General features: G+C 38.5%; 1 protein-coding gene across 3 annotated transcripts in view; it reads right to left on the bottom strand.

Moving 5' to 3' along the window:
* RNF150 (ring finger protein 150) overlaps positions 1-22,959 on the bottom strand; it is a 280,009-nt gene that overhangs the window by 70,380 nt on the left and 186,670 nt on the right. For all 3 annotated transcript variants that reach the window (XM_050790237.1, XM_050790240.1, XM_050790238.1), the window contains exons 3-4: positions 11,774-11,845; positions 9,827-9,909 (exon numbers count right to left, since the gene is read on the bottom strand). In XM_050790237.1, coding sequence (XP_050646194.1) covers positions 9,827-9,909; positions 11,774-11,845 — 155 coding nt within the window. The remainder of the gene's footprint in view (positions 1-9,826; positions 9,910-11,773; positions 11,846-22,959) is intronic.

The raw sequence follows: 22,959 nt of genomic DNA, 5'->3' as shown, positions 1-22,959 counted from the left end.
GGGTTTAAAAATGTTAAGGGGCTAGTGCCTTTTTTCAGTGATTTCAGTAAAACTTGATGGTAATGCTAAGTTTTCAAATATTAAAATGATGTTCACTTTTATTTTTAAACATAATTCTTCCTCATGTTATGCTATTTATTATGATCATGTCATCCCTGGCAGGGAGAGTGAATGAGAGGCTGCCCCAGCCCCCCAAAGAGGGAATTTCACAAATGAATATCAGAGCCCAACTTTGATTTTGTCTCGGTTGTCTTGAAGGATCCAAGATGTGAATCCTATATTGAGTTTAGGGAGAAGCAAGGAGGCTATGAACTACCAGGGGGCTTTCCGTCCAATGAGGATAAGGAAGCTCTGTAGGACATAACAAACAGACAACCTTCTGAGGCCTGTCAGACTCAAGACACTGTTCATAAGACATTTTTGGTGTGGGCACTGTGCTGTCACCTACAGTAGCTCAGTAAACCTCACTAAATCAATTTGAAGGAGGCAGGCAAGTCACTGTGAGCCTTAGAGTCTGTGTGTGTTTAGAAAGCCTTACCAATGGATTTCCCTACTATTTCTCATGTGCTTTACACTACATGTCTCCCAGTGTTGCTTCTCTGGCAGGGGAAAAATGCCCCTGTCCTTGGGGACAGGAGTTCACAGAATATACTTGAAGAGTCAACTAATAATGAGGTCCATGTTAAGAATATACATCAGTCCCATTAACTGAGACAGAAAAGCAGCTGTCTGGTTAGATGGACAGGGATGATTTATGAATGTTGTGTCAATTGTTGACACATGGTACAAAATAACAACTAATTCATTAAAACTAGTAGACCATATTTGGGTTTTGACTTTTCAACAGCCCTCAAAAAAGTCCTTTTCCAAGTCTCAAGGTCTATCCCTTTTAGGTTCTTCTGTCTGACTCAGATACTCAAATGTCATTAGAAATCCCTTTGTAAGTTAGGGTATCTATTGCCACAATTTATATGTACAAACTTTATTTCTCCTTTCACCATTACTGCTCTGTATCAGGAACCATTTATTCTGTTTTTTTATTTTTGGTCTCGTATGAAACTGTTTAATACATTTCCACTTCATCTCTTTCAACACTAATGCTTTTAGTTATGTTTTGTTCTTTGGAAAAGTATAGCCTTACGTTGCAAATTTTTTAACAAGTAAACAGTATAATGTATTCTATGTCCCAAATTACAAAGTGGAGCTCTGGAACTGATACAGAAATTTAACCTTATTCCTAAAAGGAAAGAAGAGAAAGAGGAAGGGTAACACAGTGTTTACAAATAGAATCAGTTATTTATTTAGAATGGAGCTTTGCTTCTGAGACGGGGTTGTGAGAGTGCTTTGGGACTGGATAACTCTGAAGAAAGGCTTAAAAAGATAAGCCAAGGCTGATCCTCAAGTGGAGTTTGTGTGTTTGTGTGTGTGTGTGTGTGTGTGTACGTGCATGCGTGTGTGTTTGAGTGATGAAATTCATTTCAGTGCTTGAAATCTGTTTTTCGTGTTATGGTTTTTGAGTGATAGTTTGCAAGCTGCTATATATATATTTTTTCTGTTTAGAATTCAAATGGACATGAGCATGTTTTAAATGCAAGCAAACATATATGTATCCATCAGCTGCCTACCAGAGAAACAGGCAGCCATTTTCAATTATTCCAAACGTTGAGTCATCTGGTTTACCCATGAATCTCTCTTGAATACGTCTACCTCTCTATGTCACAGTGCCAGCACTCCAATTCAGACTTCTAGCATTTCCTACCTGGACTTTGCAACAGTCTCCTCACTGGTCCGTCTGACTCCAGTCAGATCCCTCTTAACCATGCTGCATACTGCTGCCAGTGTGTTGTGTATAAAGCACAAACCAAACCCCTCACAGTGGGTCCTCCAGCACTTGGTTGTAATCCAGGCCCCTGAGCCCAGACATTTGGGCCCTGAAGGATCTGGGGTGCCTCCTCTCCAGCCCCATGGCCAACACAAGCATCACACTCTAACAATTCCAGGTCACCACAGTTACCTTTGCTTGGAATGTTCTTAGCTCTGTCTGGAAAGCTCCTTGTATACTACTTTATGGAATATAATTTGGCAATTTAAATGTATAACCTTAGAAACAAGGAACTAATCTAAAATGTGAACTAAGGTCTAGACACAGAGCTACTTATCACAGCCTTATTTATAATGGCAGAAGAAATGTGTGTGTATGTGTATGTGTGTAACAATTTAGGTGTCCAAAAATAGGCAATTATGGCACATGGGATATTATATATTAATTAAAAGTGATGCTGACAAACTTTTGGAAGACATGGAAAACACATGTTTATTCTAGAAAATGAAGTAGGAGATCAGCAAGACTTGTTTTCTGAGCCTTAGTCAAGACCCTCTTGATCAAACCAGGATGTAGACAAGAAAGTGGCCAAAACCAGCTAGGACCAAGACGGCAACAAGGGCAACCTCTAGTTGATAGTCTATAAATGATGCCATGGCAATGATCTGGAAATGACCTTATCTAGTTCTGAGAACTCCCTGCTCATTTTCCGGAAAGTTCATGAATAACCTACCCCTTATTTAGCATCTGTTTAAAAGTGGGTATAAATATAGCTAGCTGGCAATCCATGAGTGCTACTCTGGGCCACTCTGCCTACGGCATAGCCCGGCTCTGTCTATGGAGCAGCCATTTTGCTGTACGCTGTGGCTCTAATAGAACTTGCTTTCTGCCACTGTCAGCTTGCTCTTGAATTCTTTCCTGAGTGAAGCCAAGAACCCTCCTGAGCTAAGCCCCAGTTTTGGGGTACCAGATTCAAAAAAACTTAGAGTGACTGGAAGATGCAAGTATCCAAAAATACATTGTAAAAGCAAATGAAGAAAAAAAAATAATAAGAATAGAGACATAAAACAGAGTAAGAGATGGGGCTAAAAAACACCTTTTGGCTATTAGGTAGGCCACAAATTTGCCTCTTAGATTTCTGTCAACAAACAGAAAAAATCTAGAACACAGTTGCATATCTAGAATATAAAAACATTCCCCTTGCTTGAGAGAAATACAGTTATTCCACACATGAATTATTCTGGTTGAGTCCCCACGAAGAAGTCAGAGTGCAAAATCCAAATGAGACACCATGGAAAGTTTGCTAAGATTGCTTCTTAATCACCAATAAAAACCATGGCAATTGCACCAGCCAACCCAAATCTCCTGTAGGGAGTTAATATGAAATAGTGCATGTTTTTAGTTTTCTTGTGAATTTACCTTGTTTCAGGAGTACATTTTAGAAAAACAGAAGGACCTAATTACATTCCAATTAATCTTCTTGAAGAATAATTTTTTAGTCACCCTTCTGTTATACTTAATGAGTCTGAAGTTGTACTTGCTGTAAAAGTACCTAAAGCCAGCTAATCTAGCTTGACAATTAAAAATAGACTTATCAGAATGCATAATTAAAAAGCAGGAGTAGAAGGAGGGAGACTGGTGAGAAGCCTACTGCAGAAAGTCAGGGAAGAAGCAATGGTGGGAATGATGTTAGCGATGGTCACAGAAACCAGAGTAGTACCATTGATAATGACAAGAATAATATCATCTGAGTATTGTAACAATAGCAATAATATAAATGTATAAAATTATCACTTTGTCAGGGTTTTCAGTGTATAAATACTAATTTCTATAATAATATAAATGTATAACATTATCACTTTGTCAGGGTTTTGAGTGTGTAAATACCAATTTCTATAATATAAATGTATAACATTATCACTTTGTCAGGGTTTTGAGTGTGTAAATACCAATTTCTATAATATAAACGTATAACATTATCACTTTGTCAGGGTTTTGAGTGTGTAAATATCAATTTCTAGTTAGCCAACTTTAATTGCATTCTTGAATCAAATCTAAGTTCCTTCATTGACATTTTCTTCTGTTAACAAAAGTAAAGCCCAAATTAAAAATAAAATGCGCACAAAATTCCAGACTAGGGGAATGAAGAATTGCTGTTTGGTGAATTCAGAGTTTCATATTGGAGGATGAGACATTCTAGAGATGGACAGTGGTGATGGTTTCACAGCAAGGCAAATGTACTTAATGTCACTGAATTGTATATTTAAATATGATTAAAAAGGTAAATTTTACGTTATATACATTTTACCAAAAAACAAACAAACAAATAAAAAAACTGAAAAACAAACACCACACATACACACAACCCCCACACAGCTCCAGGATTATCTGATCTAACAGGTAACCTTGCTCAAGCAAAACTAACTTCTGCTGTAAAGACAGGCCTGCAAAACCTGGGCCTGCAGAGCCACTGATAGAGCCCGCCTCAGGCGCTGCTCAGAGAAGTCAGCGCTGCTCTCTAATGCTAGAATCTGCTTCAATGTGCAGATGCTAAACAGCAGCAGTGCAACGCTTTTCCACAAGAACTATTTTAGGATAGGTGTTGTTAGGTATTTATTTGATTCCACCATCTCCCCCTGCTCCCAAATAAGACCTCATTTAAGTCCAGGTGGGATTGACAACACTGCTTCTTGGCATATCCTCTGAGAAACACTATTTACAAAATGGAACTATATGCAGTATGGGTTGAACATCCTTTATCCGGGATGCTTGGGGCCAGAAGTGTTTTGGATTTTTTTTTCAGATTCTGGAATGTGTGCATTATCCCAAATCCAAATAGCCTAAATTCAAAACGCTCCAATGAGCATTTCCCTTGACCATCATGTGCTCCAAAAGTTTCAGATATGGAGCATTTTGCATTTGGATTTTTGGACTATATATACTAAACTTGTAATTTGTTTATGAACAAGTTAAAAGTTGGGAAGCATCTACCAAAGATGATAACATGAGTTTTAGAGAATTTTGTTTGTAATCCAGCTCTGACAATAATAACCCAGCGGGACATGCTGCCCCTACACACCACATAATCAAACTAACTATTTAAAGACGAGAAGCTGCTTTTCTCTGTCTTCTGTAGTGCGGTGGGATGGTGACACGCAAAGAACTCATCAAAGGATATTATAAAATAAGCTAAAGGGGGCCAGGACACCTCCCTGTTTTATCTCAGTAGAAAATTCTGATTGGGCCAGAAAACGACCCTGATCTTTGAAGAGTGAGTTTTATATAAGCACCAACATCCCAGGGTCTTTGGTTGGTATATGCACCTTAGGGTTTAATCAGCTTCTGTCAATAGTATCAAAGGCCAAAGGAAAGTCAAAATGAGCCACAAATAATCTAAAAAAGACCCCCAATAATCTAATACCGTTTCTAGCACATTCTTACAATGTATGTGAAAAGAACAGAATAGTAAATGATATTGACAATAGTATCTTAAAGTTGCAAAATAAGCATAAGAAACAAAAAGACGACGATATATAACAATGATAGCAGTAGTTACCTGCATGAAGGAGTTAGGCAGATATTTAAATATTTACCCATTTTACAAATTTTCTAGAATGAGGATGCAATGGACAATATAAACCACTGTTAGAAAATATGAAAACATTACTTTTTTTTTTCTGTGGAATCTTTCTTAACTTCCTTGTGCCTGGTATTAATTCCTCAAAAATTTTAATACATTGTGTTATTATTGTTACACATACCATTCTCTATCATGAATGCTTATTTAAATTCCTTTCTCTCCCACTAGCCTATTTCCTTTAGAGCATGCATCATGCCATTTATCTTCTCATGGCTGGGGATTTCCACTGTTGCTGGCATACAGTTGCTACAAAATGTTTTTTGTTCCAAATGAAGCATTTAGGTACTAAAAGTGTATTACTAGACAGGGTTTACATTTTTCATCTGTTGTGGAGGAGAGTTTGCAAAAATCAAAGAAAAAAACAGTAGTAGAAACTAGTATCTTCCCTAATTTGGTGATAATGCTATAGGGATAAATTAGAGATAGAAGAGAATTTCATAGTAATGTAGGGAAACAGTGTATCTGTTGCTTTGGTTTGAAACAATGGCAAATAAGGACTTCTGGCCTGCCTAAGAAATTCATATTTTTTCTGAGACACTGTGTGTTTGAAATTGAGAAGCTCAACAGGCTGAAATGAATAATCTCTGAAGAACAGTAGGGACACCATGAGATAAAAGCCATGGAAGAATCAGAGAGGCTAACTTACTCTCTGTGCAAGAGAAGATAATAAAATGAAACATCTTTTGTGGCTAGAAATCATAATCACAAATACTAACCTTAGATACAAAAACCACCCCTAAAATATAGCATAATGCATATTTTGGCATACGTATGAGGTAGCAAAACCAAAGTGTCTCGAGTAATGTCCCAGTGGTGTATAGGATCAAATCTAAACCACAGAAGTTAGGCTTGTCTGAGGCTGAGCTGCTTTGTGGGCTGAGGGGGGTTTGTCCCTTACGGTAGATGTACACATCCAGGCTCACTCCCAGGGGCCTCACCTTCACATGCTAGAGAGGGACTGGATGAAGAAAGGATGAAGGGGAAGAAATGGTAGGTGTGTATGTGCATGACTTTAGTAATCGCTATGACAAATAAAGAGAGGAAGGCATTTATTAATAATTCATCATAATTTGTTCATGGGTCTCAGAAAGAGACAAGCAATAAAATGATTTTGAAAAAGTTGTGGCACAAGAGTATAATTTGGAAAACCATCCTAAATGAAAACAACAGTGAAGAGATGCACCAAGAATGTCAGGAGTTATGAGACCACAGAAAAAAGTGAGTGAAGGGAGATGATAAACTGGAACATTTTTTGAAACAGTTTTTATGCCAAGGAGATGCAAAGAAGTCTGTGGATGAATCAGCCTGGAAATAATGGGAAGGAGAGTCTATGAAGTTCATAGGAGCAAAGGCTTAATAATACCCCAGAGAAAATTATGTAGCAAAAAGCAAACGCCAATGCATTTGTTTGATAATATCCATTAGTGCAAACTGTCTGGCAGAAAACAGCAACAAGCATAAAAATACCTTGATTTTAAAATCTACAAGGAAAAAATGTATGAGCTATTCAGAATAGATATGTGTGACTAGTATAAGATCAAACAGTAATTAACTGTAGCTGTATTTGAAAATGCTCAAATGCATTTTGTTATTTAAAGCAGGGTTCATAGTATGGAAATAATAGTAGATGGACAGTAAGGAACATGAAACAAAATCAAGGAATGAGATAAGAATCAAATAATCATTTAAACAAGGAGGAGCCTGAAGCCAAACTAAACTAGCCAAGAGCAAGGGCTAATGTATATTAAAATCCCTAAGGTTTTATTTTCTGTGGTAAATATTAAAATGCTATTTTTTGGTTAATATTTCCAAAAAATTACAATATAAAAGGAGATCTGGAATAATACATCATGAAAATCTAAACACTGTTAAAACAACGCAATCTGTCATAAATAAAAATTGAACTCAGCCAAAAATGTTCCCGAATAAGGATATGGAAAATTAAATTGTGGTACATCTATGACTTGGATATTACGCAATCTCTAGCAGTTATATATATATATATGTAGTAACATGAAGTTTATTTATGAGAGAGCTTTAAGTGAATAAACTATTTTATACTGTATGAATTGTAGAGCTAAAGTAATACTATGTATATAATTTTTAAAACAGATTTTCTTAATTTACATTTGTAAATATCTTTGGATTTTTCAGAAGAATGCAGATATTTAACTTTAATCGGCTCTGAATTTTTTTTATTAGTAGTAATCACATAGGGCTCTAAATAATCTTCAAGAAAAAGATAAAGGAAAGCACTTTATTTGCTTATATCTAAGAGGCTTTATTATTATTATTTTTAATTAATTTATTTTTTTGAGACAGAGTCTTGCTTTGTCACCCAGGCTGGAGTGCAGTGGCATGATGTCCGCGCACTGCAAGCTCCGCCCCCCTGGGTTCATGCCATTTTCCTGCCTCAGCCTCCCGAGTAGCTGGGACTACAGGTGCCCACCACCACGCCTGGCTAATTTTTTTGTATTTTTTTTAGTAGAGACGGGGTTTCACCATGTTTGCCAGGATGGTCTTGATCTCCTGACCTAGTGATCCGCCTGCCTCGACCTCCCAAAGTGCTGGGATTACAAGCGTGAGCCACCGCGCCCGGCCTAAGACGCTTTATAAAACCTTTAATAAAATACTGCAGAGATACAAGATGTTGCTCCAAGAGGCATTCTGTAGTTCACATACTGCATTTGTCTGTCCGTGTTTCTGGAAATCACTGAGTAAACACTAAGTGTATGTAATAACTAGAAAGAACTTACATAGCAAATCCTCATATGAAGGAAACTACCAAATCTTCAGTTATCTCTGTTGATGATTTCGTCTCAGAGAAAGGTGTCTACAAACTAAGGGAAAGTGAATCACAATTGAAGGCTTTGGCTGGGGCCACCAGGATGTACTTCCCTAACGCCTGTTTTCCTAATGATCAATTTGCCTATGCACATTTCAACCAAGGTCTTTTTCCCTTGGGAGTTTATGCATCAATTTTAGTATCCTGTCACTTCTTTTTTGGTCCACTTTTTGTCATTTTGGGATTATTAAGCCATTCCTCTAAAGTAATTTTTGTTTCTTTTGTAGTTCTAGTAAACAGTCCTTAAGTTTGCATTGCTTTATGAATATGTAAATTGTCTTATATCTTTGTGGTATATGTTTTCCTACTTTACTTTTAAAGTCTAAGAACTGTTTTTTTTTTTTTTTTTTTTTGAGACAAGGTCTTGCTGTCGCCTAGTGCACTGGTGTGATCACTGGAGTGTAGTGGTATGATCATTGCTCGGTATAACCTTGAACTCCTGGGCTTAAGGGATCCTCCCACCTCACCCTCCTGAGTAGCCAGGATTATAGGCGAGTGCCACCATGTCCCAAGCACCACCATGTTCAGCTAATTTTTACTTTTTGTTTTGTAGAGACAGAGTCTTGCTTTATTGCCCAGGCTGTTCTTGAAATCGTGGTCTCAAGCAATCCTCCTGGCTTGGCCTCTCAAAGCACTAGGATGACAGGTGTGAGCCACCATGCCTGGCCTAAAGTATCTAAGAATATTGAAAGCAAGTCTTTCTAAATGAAGAATCTCCCACTAAGGCATAATTTCATTTTTATTTTTGGGACATTTACACAGATGAAAAAAAAAACACTAAAAAAGGTTATCAGTGAAGGAGGATGGATTTTATGTGACTTTTAAAAGATTTAAGTATTTAAATTTATTTAATTTTAACAATTTAAAAATTCAGACAACTTCTCGTGAATTTCAATTAGGGAGAGGGAATAGGGTTATATGAGAATCACCTGGGGAGTTTCCCCAACTATCCATGCCTGGCATCCTCCCCTAGATGCAAGAATTTTGTGGGAATTTGAGTGTCACATTCTCTTTCTGTTAGTTTAAAAAAAAAAAAAGAAAAGAAAGGGCACAGTATCTGTCCTTGGCTTCCTACTTACTTCTGACCATATTCTAATTACCACACTGTTCATGATCATTCGCAAAAATTTTTTCAGATTTTAATTAATTTTTTATTATTTTAATTAAAATAGTACTGGTAAAAGCCAGAATTGATTCTGAATATCAAAGATCTGTTGTTCAAGAAAACTTGTACTTGGTGGCCACATCATAAATTTCTGTATCATGTTCTAGTTCATAGCAGTATACTTCCTTTGATGCAAAGGGGATAGGGGATCAGAAACACATTTCATGACACAGTGTTTTCAAGGACAAAGGTTATACAAAAACAAGAATGTCTGGGTTGTCTGCAATGGAAACATGGAAATGTTGAGGCAGACTGACCTGGCAGCACTATGCCCGGCAGGTCTGGGCCAGGGAGGCCACGCAGGCATGCTCCACACACACAACCCAATCAAAAGCAGGCAGCCTAGTGACTCACCGGCAGGGCAGGATCCGGACAACGTCATTGGGCTTGTACCCTTCAATACAAACTGCACAGTTGTCAAAATCGGACTCTGTTTCCTGCAACAGAGGGAGCACAGATGAGCCTATTTTCTTAGCTTCATCTCTTGTGTAAATATCCAAGCCAAAACCCAAGGAGAGCTTGCCTGGAGCAAAGCTTTCGGTAGTGCTGGTGCCAGTTTTTAAATCAAATTTACCATCATTTGGACTAGTTTCCATTCCTTCCAACCTCTACTTTTTGTTTCTAGGTTCCGCTTCAAGTGCTTTTGTGAGGAAAACCATTTTCTAAAGTACATTACTAAAAATGCTATTAATTATAATTAGAGGCAACATATCTAAATTTTCAGGATGAGAAATAATACTTATGGTGAATCACCTGAATGATATTTAATCTATCCATTCTTCTGGAATCTAGTGTATAAAATAAATATTAACACAAAATGGTAGTTCCAATTTTTTTCAAGTATATAAACCTCTTTTGATGCCTCATAAGATAGTGCTATGTAATAGTCCTTGTACTTTTATTACTCTCTGATTGAGGGGAAATAACATACTGACTAAAATATACTTTAAATTTAGTAATGCCTTTAAATAAATTTTATCTTATAAGCCCAGTGGCGTTTTTATATACTTGAAAAATAATAGCACATAATTTGTGAGATAAATCAATTATTCAGAATAGAGACAATACCTGCTTATATGTGGAGTTGTAAATCCCTTACATAGCCCCAAGGAGCTCCAAACCCATGTATTGTAATCCATTGCTCTAACTTGGCCTAGGGAATAAGGAAGACCCTTAGAAGCCCGTACACCTGGGCAGGACTGCTTTGTTTTTCCTCCTCAAGATATACTATTGCTTCTGGCTTTATGATACCATTCTACAGTGAAGGAGACTATTGAAATGAATTCGGGGCTCTGTGTTTTGGTTTTTAAAAAATTCTTATAGAGACAGGGTCTTGCTGCATTGTCCAGGCTGGTCTTGAACTCCTGGCCTCAAGTGATCTACCTACCTTGGCCTCCCAAAGTGCTGGGATCATAGGCATGAGCCACACCACCTGTCAACCTTGGAGTTCTGAATACTGGATTTCAGAGGGATTGAATATACTTCCTGCATTTATACTGTAGACTTGAGTGGAGAACATAGCTCAGCACAGAAAGCTGTCTTGCTTGCAAAGATTCATGAAAAACTTTCTCAGGTCATAACATCAGGAACAACCATTTTGATTTTATCTTGTGGGACACTGGAATAAACTCATGAAATATTACTTGAATACTGAATATTGTTTCCTTTGTACTGGCTGCTAGAAAGCCCCAACTTAATTTTGAGACCCATTTCTATTACACATTTTAGATAATCCATTTGTGTACTAATTTCATTCTGGCTTCATCTATTTTTTTATACACTTATCAGTTTTTTTTTTGGGACGGAGTCTCGCTCTGTCGCCCAGGCTGGAGTGCAGTGGCCAGATCTCAGCTCACTGCAAACTCTGCCTCCCAGGTTTATGCCATTCTCCTGCCTCAGCTTCCTGAGTAGCTGGGACTACAGGCACCCGCCACCGCGCCCGGCTAGTTTTTTTTGTAGTTTTTAGTAGAGACGGGGTTTCACCGTGTTAGCCAGGATGGTCTCCATCTCCTGACCTTGTGATCCGCCCGTCTCAGCCTCCCAAAGTGCTGGGATTACAGGCTTGAGCCACGGCGCCCAGCCCTCATATTTTCTATACAACTATTTTATTATCATAGTATATGCATTTTATAAAAAACTTTAAATTATGTTTAATTAAGAAGAGTATAATAACATATACTGATAGGACAACTGTTAGCATATATTTCCCTTTGCCATCCTTTCCTCTCTTCCACCCTGGCTGTAAGAAAAGTTAGAAGCTTTTTTGAATAGCTCCTCACCAAAAAGAAAAGAGGCTGTTACCTTGTCACCCTTCTTGATAGTCCTGACCTGGAGTTTGCTGATGGCTTTCTTTGCTGCATCCCCCAGTCGGCGCTGAAAAACCAAAACATGCTTGTTAATAATAAAGATCTGTAATTCTTGACTTCATTTCTGATGTTGTTTAATACACCAGGGCAGTTAGCTCTGAAATCATGCACATGTGGCATGAATGCAAACAACGATGACTAGAAAAGATGGGGTAGTGGCATTTGTGCAAGGGGGCTCTACCAGTTGAGGTCTATAAAAGAGTTTTGCCATAGAGAGAAGTTCTTCATGCCTAGTGTTAAGCAAGTGGCATGTGACAAAGACCCTGCCCTATAGTTCTACAGTGCAGGTTATATGTGCATATACTAGCCAAAAAAAAAAAAAAAAAAAAAAAAAAAAGGAGTTTAGTAATTTGTCACTCTAGCCACTCAATTTGTGACACAGAGATAGTCAATCTGGAGCAGCTGGAATAAATTTCATCTCCTCTTTTTGATAATCAGGATTCATTGCTTGGATATTCCTTCCAATCTGCTCATTTAGGCATAACATTGGTTTAACTTTGGTCTGTTCTATTCCATCACGTTCTCACATGGCAATTTTACCTCCTTTATGCATGTTTAAGTGAGGGTGCATATAGAAAAATACATAAAACATAATGTTCAGTTTAGCAAATAATTATAAAGCAAACACCGGAGTAACCACAACGATCCATGTCAAGAAATAATATATCACTCTCTTCCCATTTTTGGCAGAGAAAATTACCATCTTAATGAGCCCTGCAATAATGCAATCAGAGGGTGATGAGGAAAACTGGGAGAAGGATAGGGTGGTGAGTAAATTAATCAGTCAAGAAAAAAAATTGTTCATGTGCATGTGAGTTTTCTACATGTTTTATCTTCTTAGGTATATCTATTTCTGGTCTGCAATAGATGTGTATCCGTAGTAGTAAAACATTAGAAGGACTAAGATTAAGAGGGTTAACATTTAAACACAGACTAATCATTTGCTTTCACTAATTTTGTTCCTTTTGGAAAAAGCACTCAAGCTTCTTGCTTTTCTTTAAAATAGTGAACGTATATTAGTGAACAGTTAATATATCCTAGGTGCCATATTAAAGCTATATATGCATTATCACCTTTGATATTATAATAACTATGAGAAAAACACTATTTAATAGAATTAACTGAGGCTTACAGAGCTTAAGTAAATTGTCCAATATCATAGAATTAGTGAAAGGTAAGTCAGAATCTGAATAAAATTAAGTTTGATTTTAAAATCAAAGCTCATCTATCACCCTCACCTTCATTTACAAAACCACCCGAACAACCAATCAGCCAGTCAGCCAACCATCTAACATCTGACCAGCCAGTCAGCCATCCATCCAACATCTGGCTAGCCAGCTAATCAGTCAACCAACCATCCAGTCAATCAGAATCACTAAGTGTTTACCATGTGGCACTTCTCTAAACACACAGCAGTTAAAGTAATTAGCAGAAAAGATGTTTTCCTTGTCAATTCATTTTTCTCTTTGATAGTTTGTCCTTCATGTCTAAAATAATACTGACATTTTTATCAGAAGGGTAAGTTTTGGCTGTTTCCTAAAAGGAGACCTATATCATTGAGATTTATGCAGAAGTCCATGAGTAGCTAGCAAACTAAGGCAGCAGGCAAAAATAGAAAGAGTCTTTAGTGATAAATACCAAGGAAAAACAGGAGACTGAGAGGAAAAGAACTGAACTGAGGTGAACTAAACATGATGGAACTTTCCTCTCCTCTTCTTCTGGTTCTTAGGTATTCATCCTTTAACTTCAGCTCAAATCATTTATTCAGGGAGCCCTTCCTAGATGTATCCAACAGGATCCCTCTCATCTAGACCCTGATAGCACTATACCTCTGCACTGTCACCTTTGAAATTTGAAATGTGTTTTTATGATCAATTACTGTTAGATTGTCCTCAGATAAGCTCCCTGAGGGCAGGCCTGTGCTTATTTTTTGCTTCACATTGTCCCCTACATCCCCAGCATATATAAATAGAAGAAAGATGCCTTCAATAATAGGCAGTCAATCATTCAACATATATTTTTGATCTCTTATTCTGTGCCAAGTATAGCTTTGGGTTTAAAAAAATGGTAATGAAAACACATGCGTATGCATACACACACACACACACACACACACACACACGACACACTCCTATCAACTGTAGTTTAATTTATAATCTAGTGAAAACTCTAAATAATGAGTTAATAAAATCTTAAGCCAATAGTGGTTTTTGGTTTTTTGTTTTGTTGTGTTTTTTTTTTGCTTGGAAAACAACCTGAGAAATTTAGCCAGTTAACGGGAATATTTAGGGACAAACTGTAAGTGATACACGTTGTAAGGTAAGCAAACCTGTGGTCCTAGCTTGGCAAACCTAGCCAGTATCACCTGACAGCTGCTCTCCATTGAAGGACCCTGGGGCAAGGATTGAAAGGTATTGAGAAAGGGCTACTAGTTATTGGAAGTAAATGCCACAGACCTGTAGAATATTATATTTAGAATAAGAATCTGAACCCTAAACAGGCAACCTACAGAATGGGAGAAAATTTTTGCAATCTACTCATCTGACAAAGGGCTAATATCCAGAACCTACAAAGAACTCAAACAAATTTACAAGAAAAAAACAAACAACCCCATCAAAAAGTGGGCAAAGGATATGAACAGACATTTCTCAAAAGAAGACATTCATACAGCCAACAGACACACGAAAAAATGCTCATCATCACTGGCCATCAGAGAAATGCCACAATGAGATCAAAACCACAATGAGATACCATCTCACACCAGTTAGAATGGCGATCATTAAAAAGTCAGGAAACAACAGGTGCTGGAGAGGATGTGGAGAAATAGGAACACTTTTACATTGTTGGTGGGATTGTAAACTAGTTCAACCATTATGGAAAACAGTATGGCGATTCCTCAAGGATCTAGAACTAGAAGTACCATATGACCCAGCCATCCCATTACTGGGTATATACCCAAAGGATTATAAATCATGCTGCTATAAAGACACATGCACACGTATGTTTATTGCGGCACTATTCACAATAGCAAAGACTTGGAATCAACCCAAATGTCCATCAGTGACAGACTGGATTAAGAAAATGTGGCACATATACACCATGGAATACTATGCAGCCATAAAAAAGGATGAGTTTGTGTCCTTTGTAGGGACATGGATGAAGCTGGAAACCATCATTCTTAGCAAACTATCACAAGAACAGAAAACCAAACACCGCATGTTCTCACTCATAGGTGGGAACTGAACAATGAGATCACTTGGACTCGGGAAGGGGAACATCACACACCGGGGCCTATCATGGGGAGGGGGCAGCGGGGAGGGATTGCATTGGGATTTATACCTGATGTAAATGACGAGGTGATGGGTGCAGCACACCAACATGGCACAAGTATACATATGTAACAAACCTGCACGTTATGCACATGTACCCTAGAACTCAAAGTATAATAATAATAATAATAATAATTAAAGAATCTGAACCCTAAAGAAACAAATACTGTTTTTCTTTTTCTGTAAAGAACTCAGATATTTTTGCAATTGTGTTTAACTGGCATTACATAATATTGCACCTAATTCAATCACTTAAAAATTTTTTTGAAGACTAAACAGAGTAATTAAGTAGAAAAATATATTTTCATACAATGGTCATAGATTATACTCAAAGGGAACTTTTTTTTTTTTGAGATGGAGTCTCATACCGTCACCCGGGCTGGAGTGCAGTGGTGCGATCTCGACTCACTGCAACCTCTGCCTCCCAGGTTCAAGTGATTCCCCTTGCCTCAGCCTCCCAAGTAGCTGGGATTACAGGTGCCCGCCACCATGCCTGGCTGATTTTTTTGTATTTTTAGTAGCGATGGGTTTCACTACGTTGGCCAGGCTGGTCTTGAGCTCCTGACCTCATGATCTGCCTGCCTCAGCCTTCCAAAGTGCTGGGATTACAGGCATGAGCCACCGCGCCCGGCCAGGGAGTCAACATTTTTAAAAAGCAGGTGAACTAGAAATAATGTTTTCAAAATTTAATTTCATTTAAAATAATGTTTTAGCAAATGAAATATGCTCTTCTTAAATGTGGGCATGTAGGGGAAGTTCAAAGACTGCATTAAACTTTGGCTGTGTATTTAACTTAACAGTTGGCTACATCTGAATAAAAATAGATGGCTTTTGAAAACATTCCCTCAATCTCTTCTAGAGAAAAAAACCCTTTCCATGCCCTTTTAAAATAATGCAGGCTGCCTTTATTTTTTTAAAATGGCATGTCCTTTGAGGAAATGTAAAGCAAGCTGACGTTAAGGTAACAGGGATTTTGGCTAACAGTAAAGTTAATGGCTAGGGAATTAGAAAGACGAATTCCATTACTGGCATTTGTATGACTGGGCCCTGGAGAGGTTAAAGAAGTTCAGCAGAGGATTAAGTCATTTAGGAGACGGGCTTCCCAAATTAGCAGAATTAATAGATTGAGGGAAAGGGAGTAAAAGAGAAAGTACAGCCATATGTGGCTTAATGACAGGGCTACATTTTGAGAAATCCATTGTTAGGTGACTTCATCACTGTGTGAAATCATGGAAGATACTCACACAATCCTAGATGATACTGCCGGCTATATACATAGGCTCTATGGTCTAGCCTATTGCTCCCAGGCTACAAACCTGTACAGCACGACTGAATACTGTAGGCAGCTGTAACACAATGGTAAGGATCTGTGTATCTAAACATAGAAAAGATACAGTAAAAACAGGATATTATAATCTTACTGAACTACCGTCGTACGTGTGGTCCATTTTTGACCAAAGTGTAGTTATGCAGTGCATGACTGTAATAAAGTCATCTTCAACTACAAGTCTATGAGGCCTTCCTCCTAGAAGCTCTGAGAAATCAAATGATTCACAAAGGTAGGAAGACATATTTTCCTTAATCATTCTAAAAAAGGGTATAATGGTATTCTCTTCCATTCCCTTTCCAGTGACATTCCTTGAGTCAAGCCTCATTCTGTATGTTATTGATAAACGATACACATATTTTCTCCTCTGTTGAGGAGGAAAAACATAGCATTTTGGCAGTGGCAGATAAAGGATATGAAAGTCTTCCCTGGCAAGGGCAGAACAGATGGTCCAGATACCTGAGGAAGGAAAATCAGCTTCTGAGATGTACATGATGATATGGGATCATGTAATAAAATATATTTTTTTTCTGTAAGAGTTCTGGATTAACAAAATTAGGGAAAAAGCACCACAAAGTTTTGAAAAAATGCAATTTCCATATGCATGTAAACAAGTACTATCAGTATATGCATACTTATTTCTTTGTAGATGGCATGAAAATTACACACCTACAGAGAAGACCCCATTAAAAAAATTATACCAAGAAAAAAGTACCACTTTCAACATTTTAAAAAAAGTTTTCAATATTAAAAAAAAATCTCACTTTCAATAATTTTCAAATGAGTGTTACTGGATTTCCAAAATGCGAATTAAAGAGATAAGTAAAAACATAAACATTTAATGAAATGGCCCAAATAAGGCTACTGTTGCTTTTGTAATTGATCTCTTCTGTCTTTGGGTTTTTGATTGCACCCAGTTTGAAGAGGGAAGGAAAACTACAGGCCCTGCTCAAACTGAATCTTGTACCTAGCCTGAATAGAGAATCTAATTGCAACTAGAAGTCTTTTACAAAACAGACTCTTCCCTTTGCCATTCTCAGAAATGCAGAGTAAAGTGCTGCTAATGGAGGACTCAGGGACCACTTCAGGTGGATTGAGGAACCATCTCAGGTTTGAGTCAGCCTTTTGTTTCAGGTAGGGATTCCACTCTCTTCTCTAGGGTGCTCCTATGAATTCTTTCTAATCTAACCAGACCCAAATCATACTTATTATTATTATTAATATTATTATTACTTTTGAGACACAGTTGTGTTCTGTCACCCAGCCTGGAGTGCAATGGCGTGAATCTCGGCTCACTGCAGCCTCTGCTTCCCGAGTTCAAGTGATTCTCGTGCCTCAGCCTCCTGAGTAGCTGGGACTACAGGTGTGTGCCACTGCACCCAGGTAATTATTGTATTTTCTGTAGAGACAGCGTTTCACCATGTTGATCTTGAACTCCTGACCTCAGGTGATCTGCCTGCCTCGGCCTTCCAAAGTGCTGGGATTACTGGCGTGAGCCACTGGTGCCTGGCCAAAATCATGCTTCTTACTAAAGCTTGTTAGGTGTTAGGCCATTGTAATAATTAGGTTTCTCCATCTATTTGATCTAAACAGGCGTGAATATATTTACCAAGGTTACTGGTTTCTTGACAGTAGTGAAGATAAACTGTTATGCAAAATAAATACAGAGCCATGTATTAAACGAATAAAGTCCTACATAAATTCTAACAAGAATGGTAAACAGCAGACTCCAGTTCAACCCGAGACACACAAATTAGTAATCTAAATATTTAAGAAACTGAGAAAAATAAGAAACTTTCCTCTTCCTCTGTTCTGTGTTATAAATAGAAATGCAGTGAAAGTGATAATACAAATTTGGAACATAAGGATTCCAAAACATAGCATCAAAACTGAGTTTATTTTCTTCCTATCTCATTTGATTGGATAATTCTGTAGCATATTTTATTTTTTCCAACAGCTGTATTTTATGATCATGTTCATTGTCATCATCACCAAGTGGATGATAACTAAGTGTTCTTAAGTTCTAGGTGAAGGGAGGCCACTGCCAAAGTAAACAGAATTGGTCCCAGTTGTGTAAAACCTACATGGTCATGAGTGACGCAAACATTTTCCTCATGCACTCTAATACATAATAATGATCCTTCCAGGACTGGCTGATATGATAGAAGTCATAGCACAGCCAGTCCAATAAATTTCCATGGTGTGGATCACCACTCCACAAATCTAGAAAAATAGATAAAATAATTTGACTATTTCGATAGCTGTGATGACCTCACAGAGTGATGCCATAAATCTGTTTGTGAACACACAATGTGAGGTAGAAACATCAGGGTTTGTTGTGGTTGTTGTTGTTGTTGGAGGTGTTGTAGAGCAGAAAATAATGGTTTCAAAGTTAGAAGACCCAGCTCTTTATCCTATTTTTGTCACTAGTTAACTGTGTGACTTTGGCCAAGTCACTTAAACATTTGTGGCCTTCCGTCCCCTTACTAATAACATAAGGTATGTAAAGTAATGTCATCTCTAGCTTTACCAGCTCATGATTTTCATCCATGCACAAAAGAATAGGGAGGCAACATGCTTTGAGACCTGAATAATCCAAAAAAAGCAAATCAAGGGCTAATTACCTCACTGAAGACTGCATGGATACGACATGCGCTTTTGCCTTTCTGTTTCCCTGAGGGCTTTCTACTTTCTTCTAGAGCAGTTTCAGGGACAATTTTAGTCCTCACTCTTTAGGAGACAGAAGCATCTCTGCCTGGACTCTTCCTTGGTGGTTGAGACTTGGCAAACTCCTTTCCTTTCTGTTTTTCTTTGTGAAGTTCATGTTTATTTTAAATTTCATTACTTCTTTTATTCCAACGCAGTTTAAGTATCAATATGCAAGGCGTGCAAAAGAAATCAAAGGCACACGGGCCATGTACATGTAAATAATAGGAAAAATTATTCTCAGGAAGAGAGAAATCTTTCAGGAAAACTTTGCTGAATGTCATTACCAGGCCTCAAATAAAAATAAAGCAAATCAAAACAGATCTGGTTTCCTTGGATTAGCCTCAAAGGCAATATTGTTTATGAAAACCAAAAAAGATCCCTACTTAGTTTATCTGATCTGTCCATATTTGAATAAGCTACCATTTATTAGGAGTTGTGTGTTTTTCAAGTCACAGATCCAGTCCTTGTGTCTGAGATGAGATGTCCTAGCAGATAGTGAGACAATATTCCAACATCACAGAAGACAGGGATACCCACCATGGCCATGGCAGGAACACTGCTTGCTGTTTGCCTTGCCATCCTGCAGGGTTTTCATAAGTAGGGTAAGAATCAGTGAATGGCAGCAGAAGTGGCACCTCTAGGGAATGAGGGGATCCTTGGCCTTCTGGTGGGGAGAGGAGAACTGTCCATAGTGTACACTGGTATTCAGGATCAGGAGTCTGTCATGAATCTGGCCTCCCAACTCAAAGGTCAAGAAGAGGTCACAAGATCGTAGGTCATTAGATGGGCAGAATGGAGATGAATCCTTAGCATTCTCTGGGAAGCCCCTTAAGGTGAGGAGTCTTAAACTAGACACAGCCAACTTTCTGTATGGCAGATTCGACCAATAATGGATTAAACACATTTGGGGGAAAAAACCAAAAAAAGATAACAATACAACAAAATAATACAAATAAAAAAACACAGCATAACCACTATTTACATAGTGTTTACATTAGGTACTAGAAGTAATTAGGTAATATAAGTAAATAAGAGATGATTTAAAGTATATGGGAGGATGTGTTATATGCAAATAATATGCCATTTCATATAAGGGACTGTGGACTTTGGTATCCATGGGTAGGAGGGGGGTCCTGGACCAATTCCTCATGGATACTGAGGGATAACTTTATTAGGAAGGACTTAACATGACAGCCTTGCTTCTAAAGCCGGAAAGGGCTGGCGCTCAGTATTGAATGATCAGGAGTTGCTCATTTTACAGCTATGACTGAGGCAAAGACTGGCAACCTGTCCCATGGGTTAGGTCTCTGCACCTCAATGCCATTGAGGTGGCTTCATCTGGTGGAAAACACTTTGACTTGCAATCATCAATCTGGCTGCATGCCCTTGAAAAGAAAATCACTTTACATTTCTCTCTCCCAAATTCATTCTATTGACTGTTCTTTTAACTTCTAAAAACTATAATTCTAGGATCAGGCAATCAGCATTCTCAAATACTTGAGTGAAATTACAGCCAGGTGTCTTCTGCCTCCCAGTTCCCATGACTGTGGTTTCCTCTCTGCAACCCTCTGGCACATGGGTTCTCAGGGCTGACCTGAGAGGTGTCCAGTCTACACGGTGTAGAAGCCCACACACTGGTGGCATCGATGGGCTATTTTCTTAAAGTACTCATCCAGGGGCATGATCAGGGCTGGTGAGGAGAGAGAGATCTGTCATGGTATTTAAAAGTCATCATGACATGTGTTAAATGGCCAGTAAAATATTTTTTTCTAATCATTATTGGGCCTTTCCTTCTTTGACAAGTGGGTTGTGGTTTGCAACTTCTCTTTCCATGCCATCAGGGCTTCTACCTGCTCTTTTAACAGGTAGAGAGTCTGATATAAAAGGTTTCCTTCACCTGAGAACCATTCCCTCAGCTTCCTCTCCCAACCTGGCCTGCTTTGTTCTGCCTTGCTCGACCACTGTTCCCATTTTATGATAAATCTGGCTCCGAACTCCACATGGTCCTATGCACTTAATACCCTGGGTTGTCCTCTTGCCTTATAACCCTGGCCTGCCCAAGACTCTGATTCTACTTTGCACCAAAACCATTGTTAGATATAACTTTTATGTGGTCCCAGCTCCTAAAACCCCAACCTTGACCCCCATCTAGCTGCCTGGGGGTGTGACGTTTATGTCGGATTATGTTAAAGAGTATTGTGGGCTTGGTTAGAGATAAGATTCCACTGGGCTGGAATATGACATCAGGAAATTAGCTCCCTAAATGTGCTGTGTGTGCTCTGAGTAGAGCTGCATCCTAATCCACATGCTCTTAAGTGTCACAGTGCTTGAATGGGAATGAGGAGTCCATTCACCTCCCTGAGCTCTGTGCAGAGAGAGCTTGAAATAATCAGTCACTGGACTCAGGCACATATAGGCCATCTGACAGACCAAGGTCTCCAAAGGAAAATGGTCTCAAGAAAAGATGATGGGGCTACCAGGAGAAACAAGAATCGCGAGTGAAGAGGATGGCTGTGGAACACTTAACCTTGACCAGGGAAGCAATGGCTCCACATGGCGTGTGAGGCTGTCCTTGGTCTCTGCAAATCAGCCTCCTTGTTTCACTTCCCTCAGAGTGTCATTGTGCACTGCGAAGGCAAGGTGTAACGCAAGGAGAGAAAAATTTCAGACAGTGGTAAGAATTGGGAAGAAAGGAAACTAACATAAAATGATGATTGTAGGAGACAGGCTGGGGTAAAGGTGAGGCTATATTAGAGTATCTCAGGCTCAGGCTCCAGAGCTCTTCTGCAATACCCTCTCCCCAAGTGAGCTCCTCCTGTCCTGACAATTTAAATGTCATCTGTATTCTGATGACCCCCACATTAGTACCCCCATCCCTGTCTTCTTTCCTGAGCTCCAGACTTACACATCAAAATACCTACCTGGCATCTCTGCTTCAATATCCAAAAGGCTTCTAAATTTAGCATTGTCAAATCCAAATTCTTGATACTCTAGCCCTTTGGATCTCTACTTTTTCCATCTTTCCTGTTCCAGTAAACACCATGAGAGTTGACCTAAATGTGTCCTTGATTCTTTTCTTGATTCCTTTCTTTCTCTCACACATATGGTAACCATAGAACTTATCATCCAAACTGGAACAATTCTGAGAGTAAATTGGGGAGCTATTAATAATTCGGCTGTGTGATACTGTGATATATAATAAGGACTATCTATATTTTGATCTTCATCCCAGCTCCCAGCTAGAACTCCTAAAATCCTTGTAATTTCCTAAGTGATGAGAGTGATAAAGGTGAAAGGGCAGTTTTTGTAATTCATAAGAAATCCTTTTCAACCACACCTGAGCTTATGTTAATGAGGTAACTTTGGAACGTTCCTAAGAAAAAGGTCTGGATGCTTGGGGAACCAATCTTGTGATTAGAGGGTTGGAATTTTCAGATTCCCTCACTCCTAACCCTGCCCTTAGGAGGGAAGAGGGGCTGAAGGCTGAGTTGATCACCAATGGCCAATAATTTAATCAGTCATGCCTACATGATGAAACCTCAATAAAAACCCCAAAGGATAGGGTTCAGAGAGCTTTTCCCTGACTCTGGGGTAAAGATGGAAGATTCCATTTGGTTTCAAATTGTGTCAATAGAGCAAAAAAGGTCATCTGTAGACTAAACTATATGTGAGGTATGTAAGAATTGAGCTATTTACTATTTGTATGGTAGTGAGGGTAAGGTGGGGAATATATTTTCCAAGCACGCTTTATCCAAT

Source organism: Macaca thibetana, chromosome 5 (genome assembly GCF_024542745.1).
Source record: "Macaca thibetana thibetana isolate TM-01 chromosome 5, ASM2454274v1, whole genome shotgun sequence".
NCBI classification, from domain to species: domain Eukaryota; kingdom Metazoa; phylum Chordata; class Mammalia; order Primates; family Cercopithecidae; genus Macaca; species Macaca thibetana.
The sequence above is the reverse complement of the archived record's forward strand: the minus strand, read 5'-3'. Positions and strand labels throughout refer to the sequence as shown.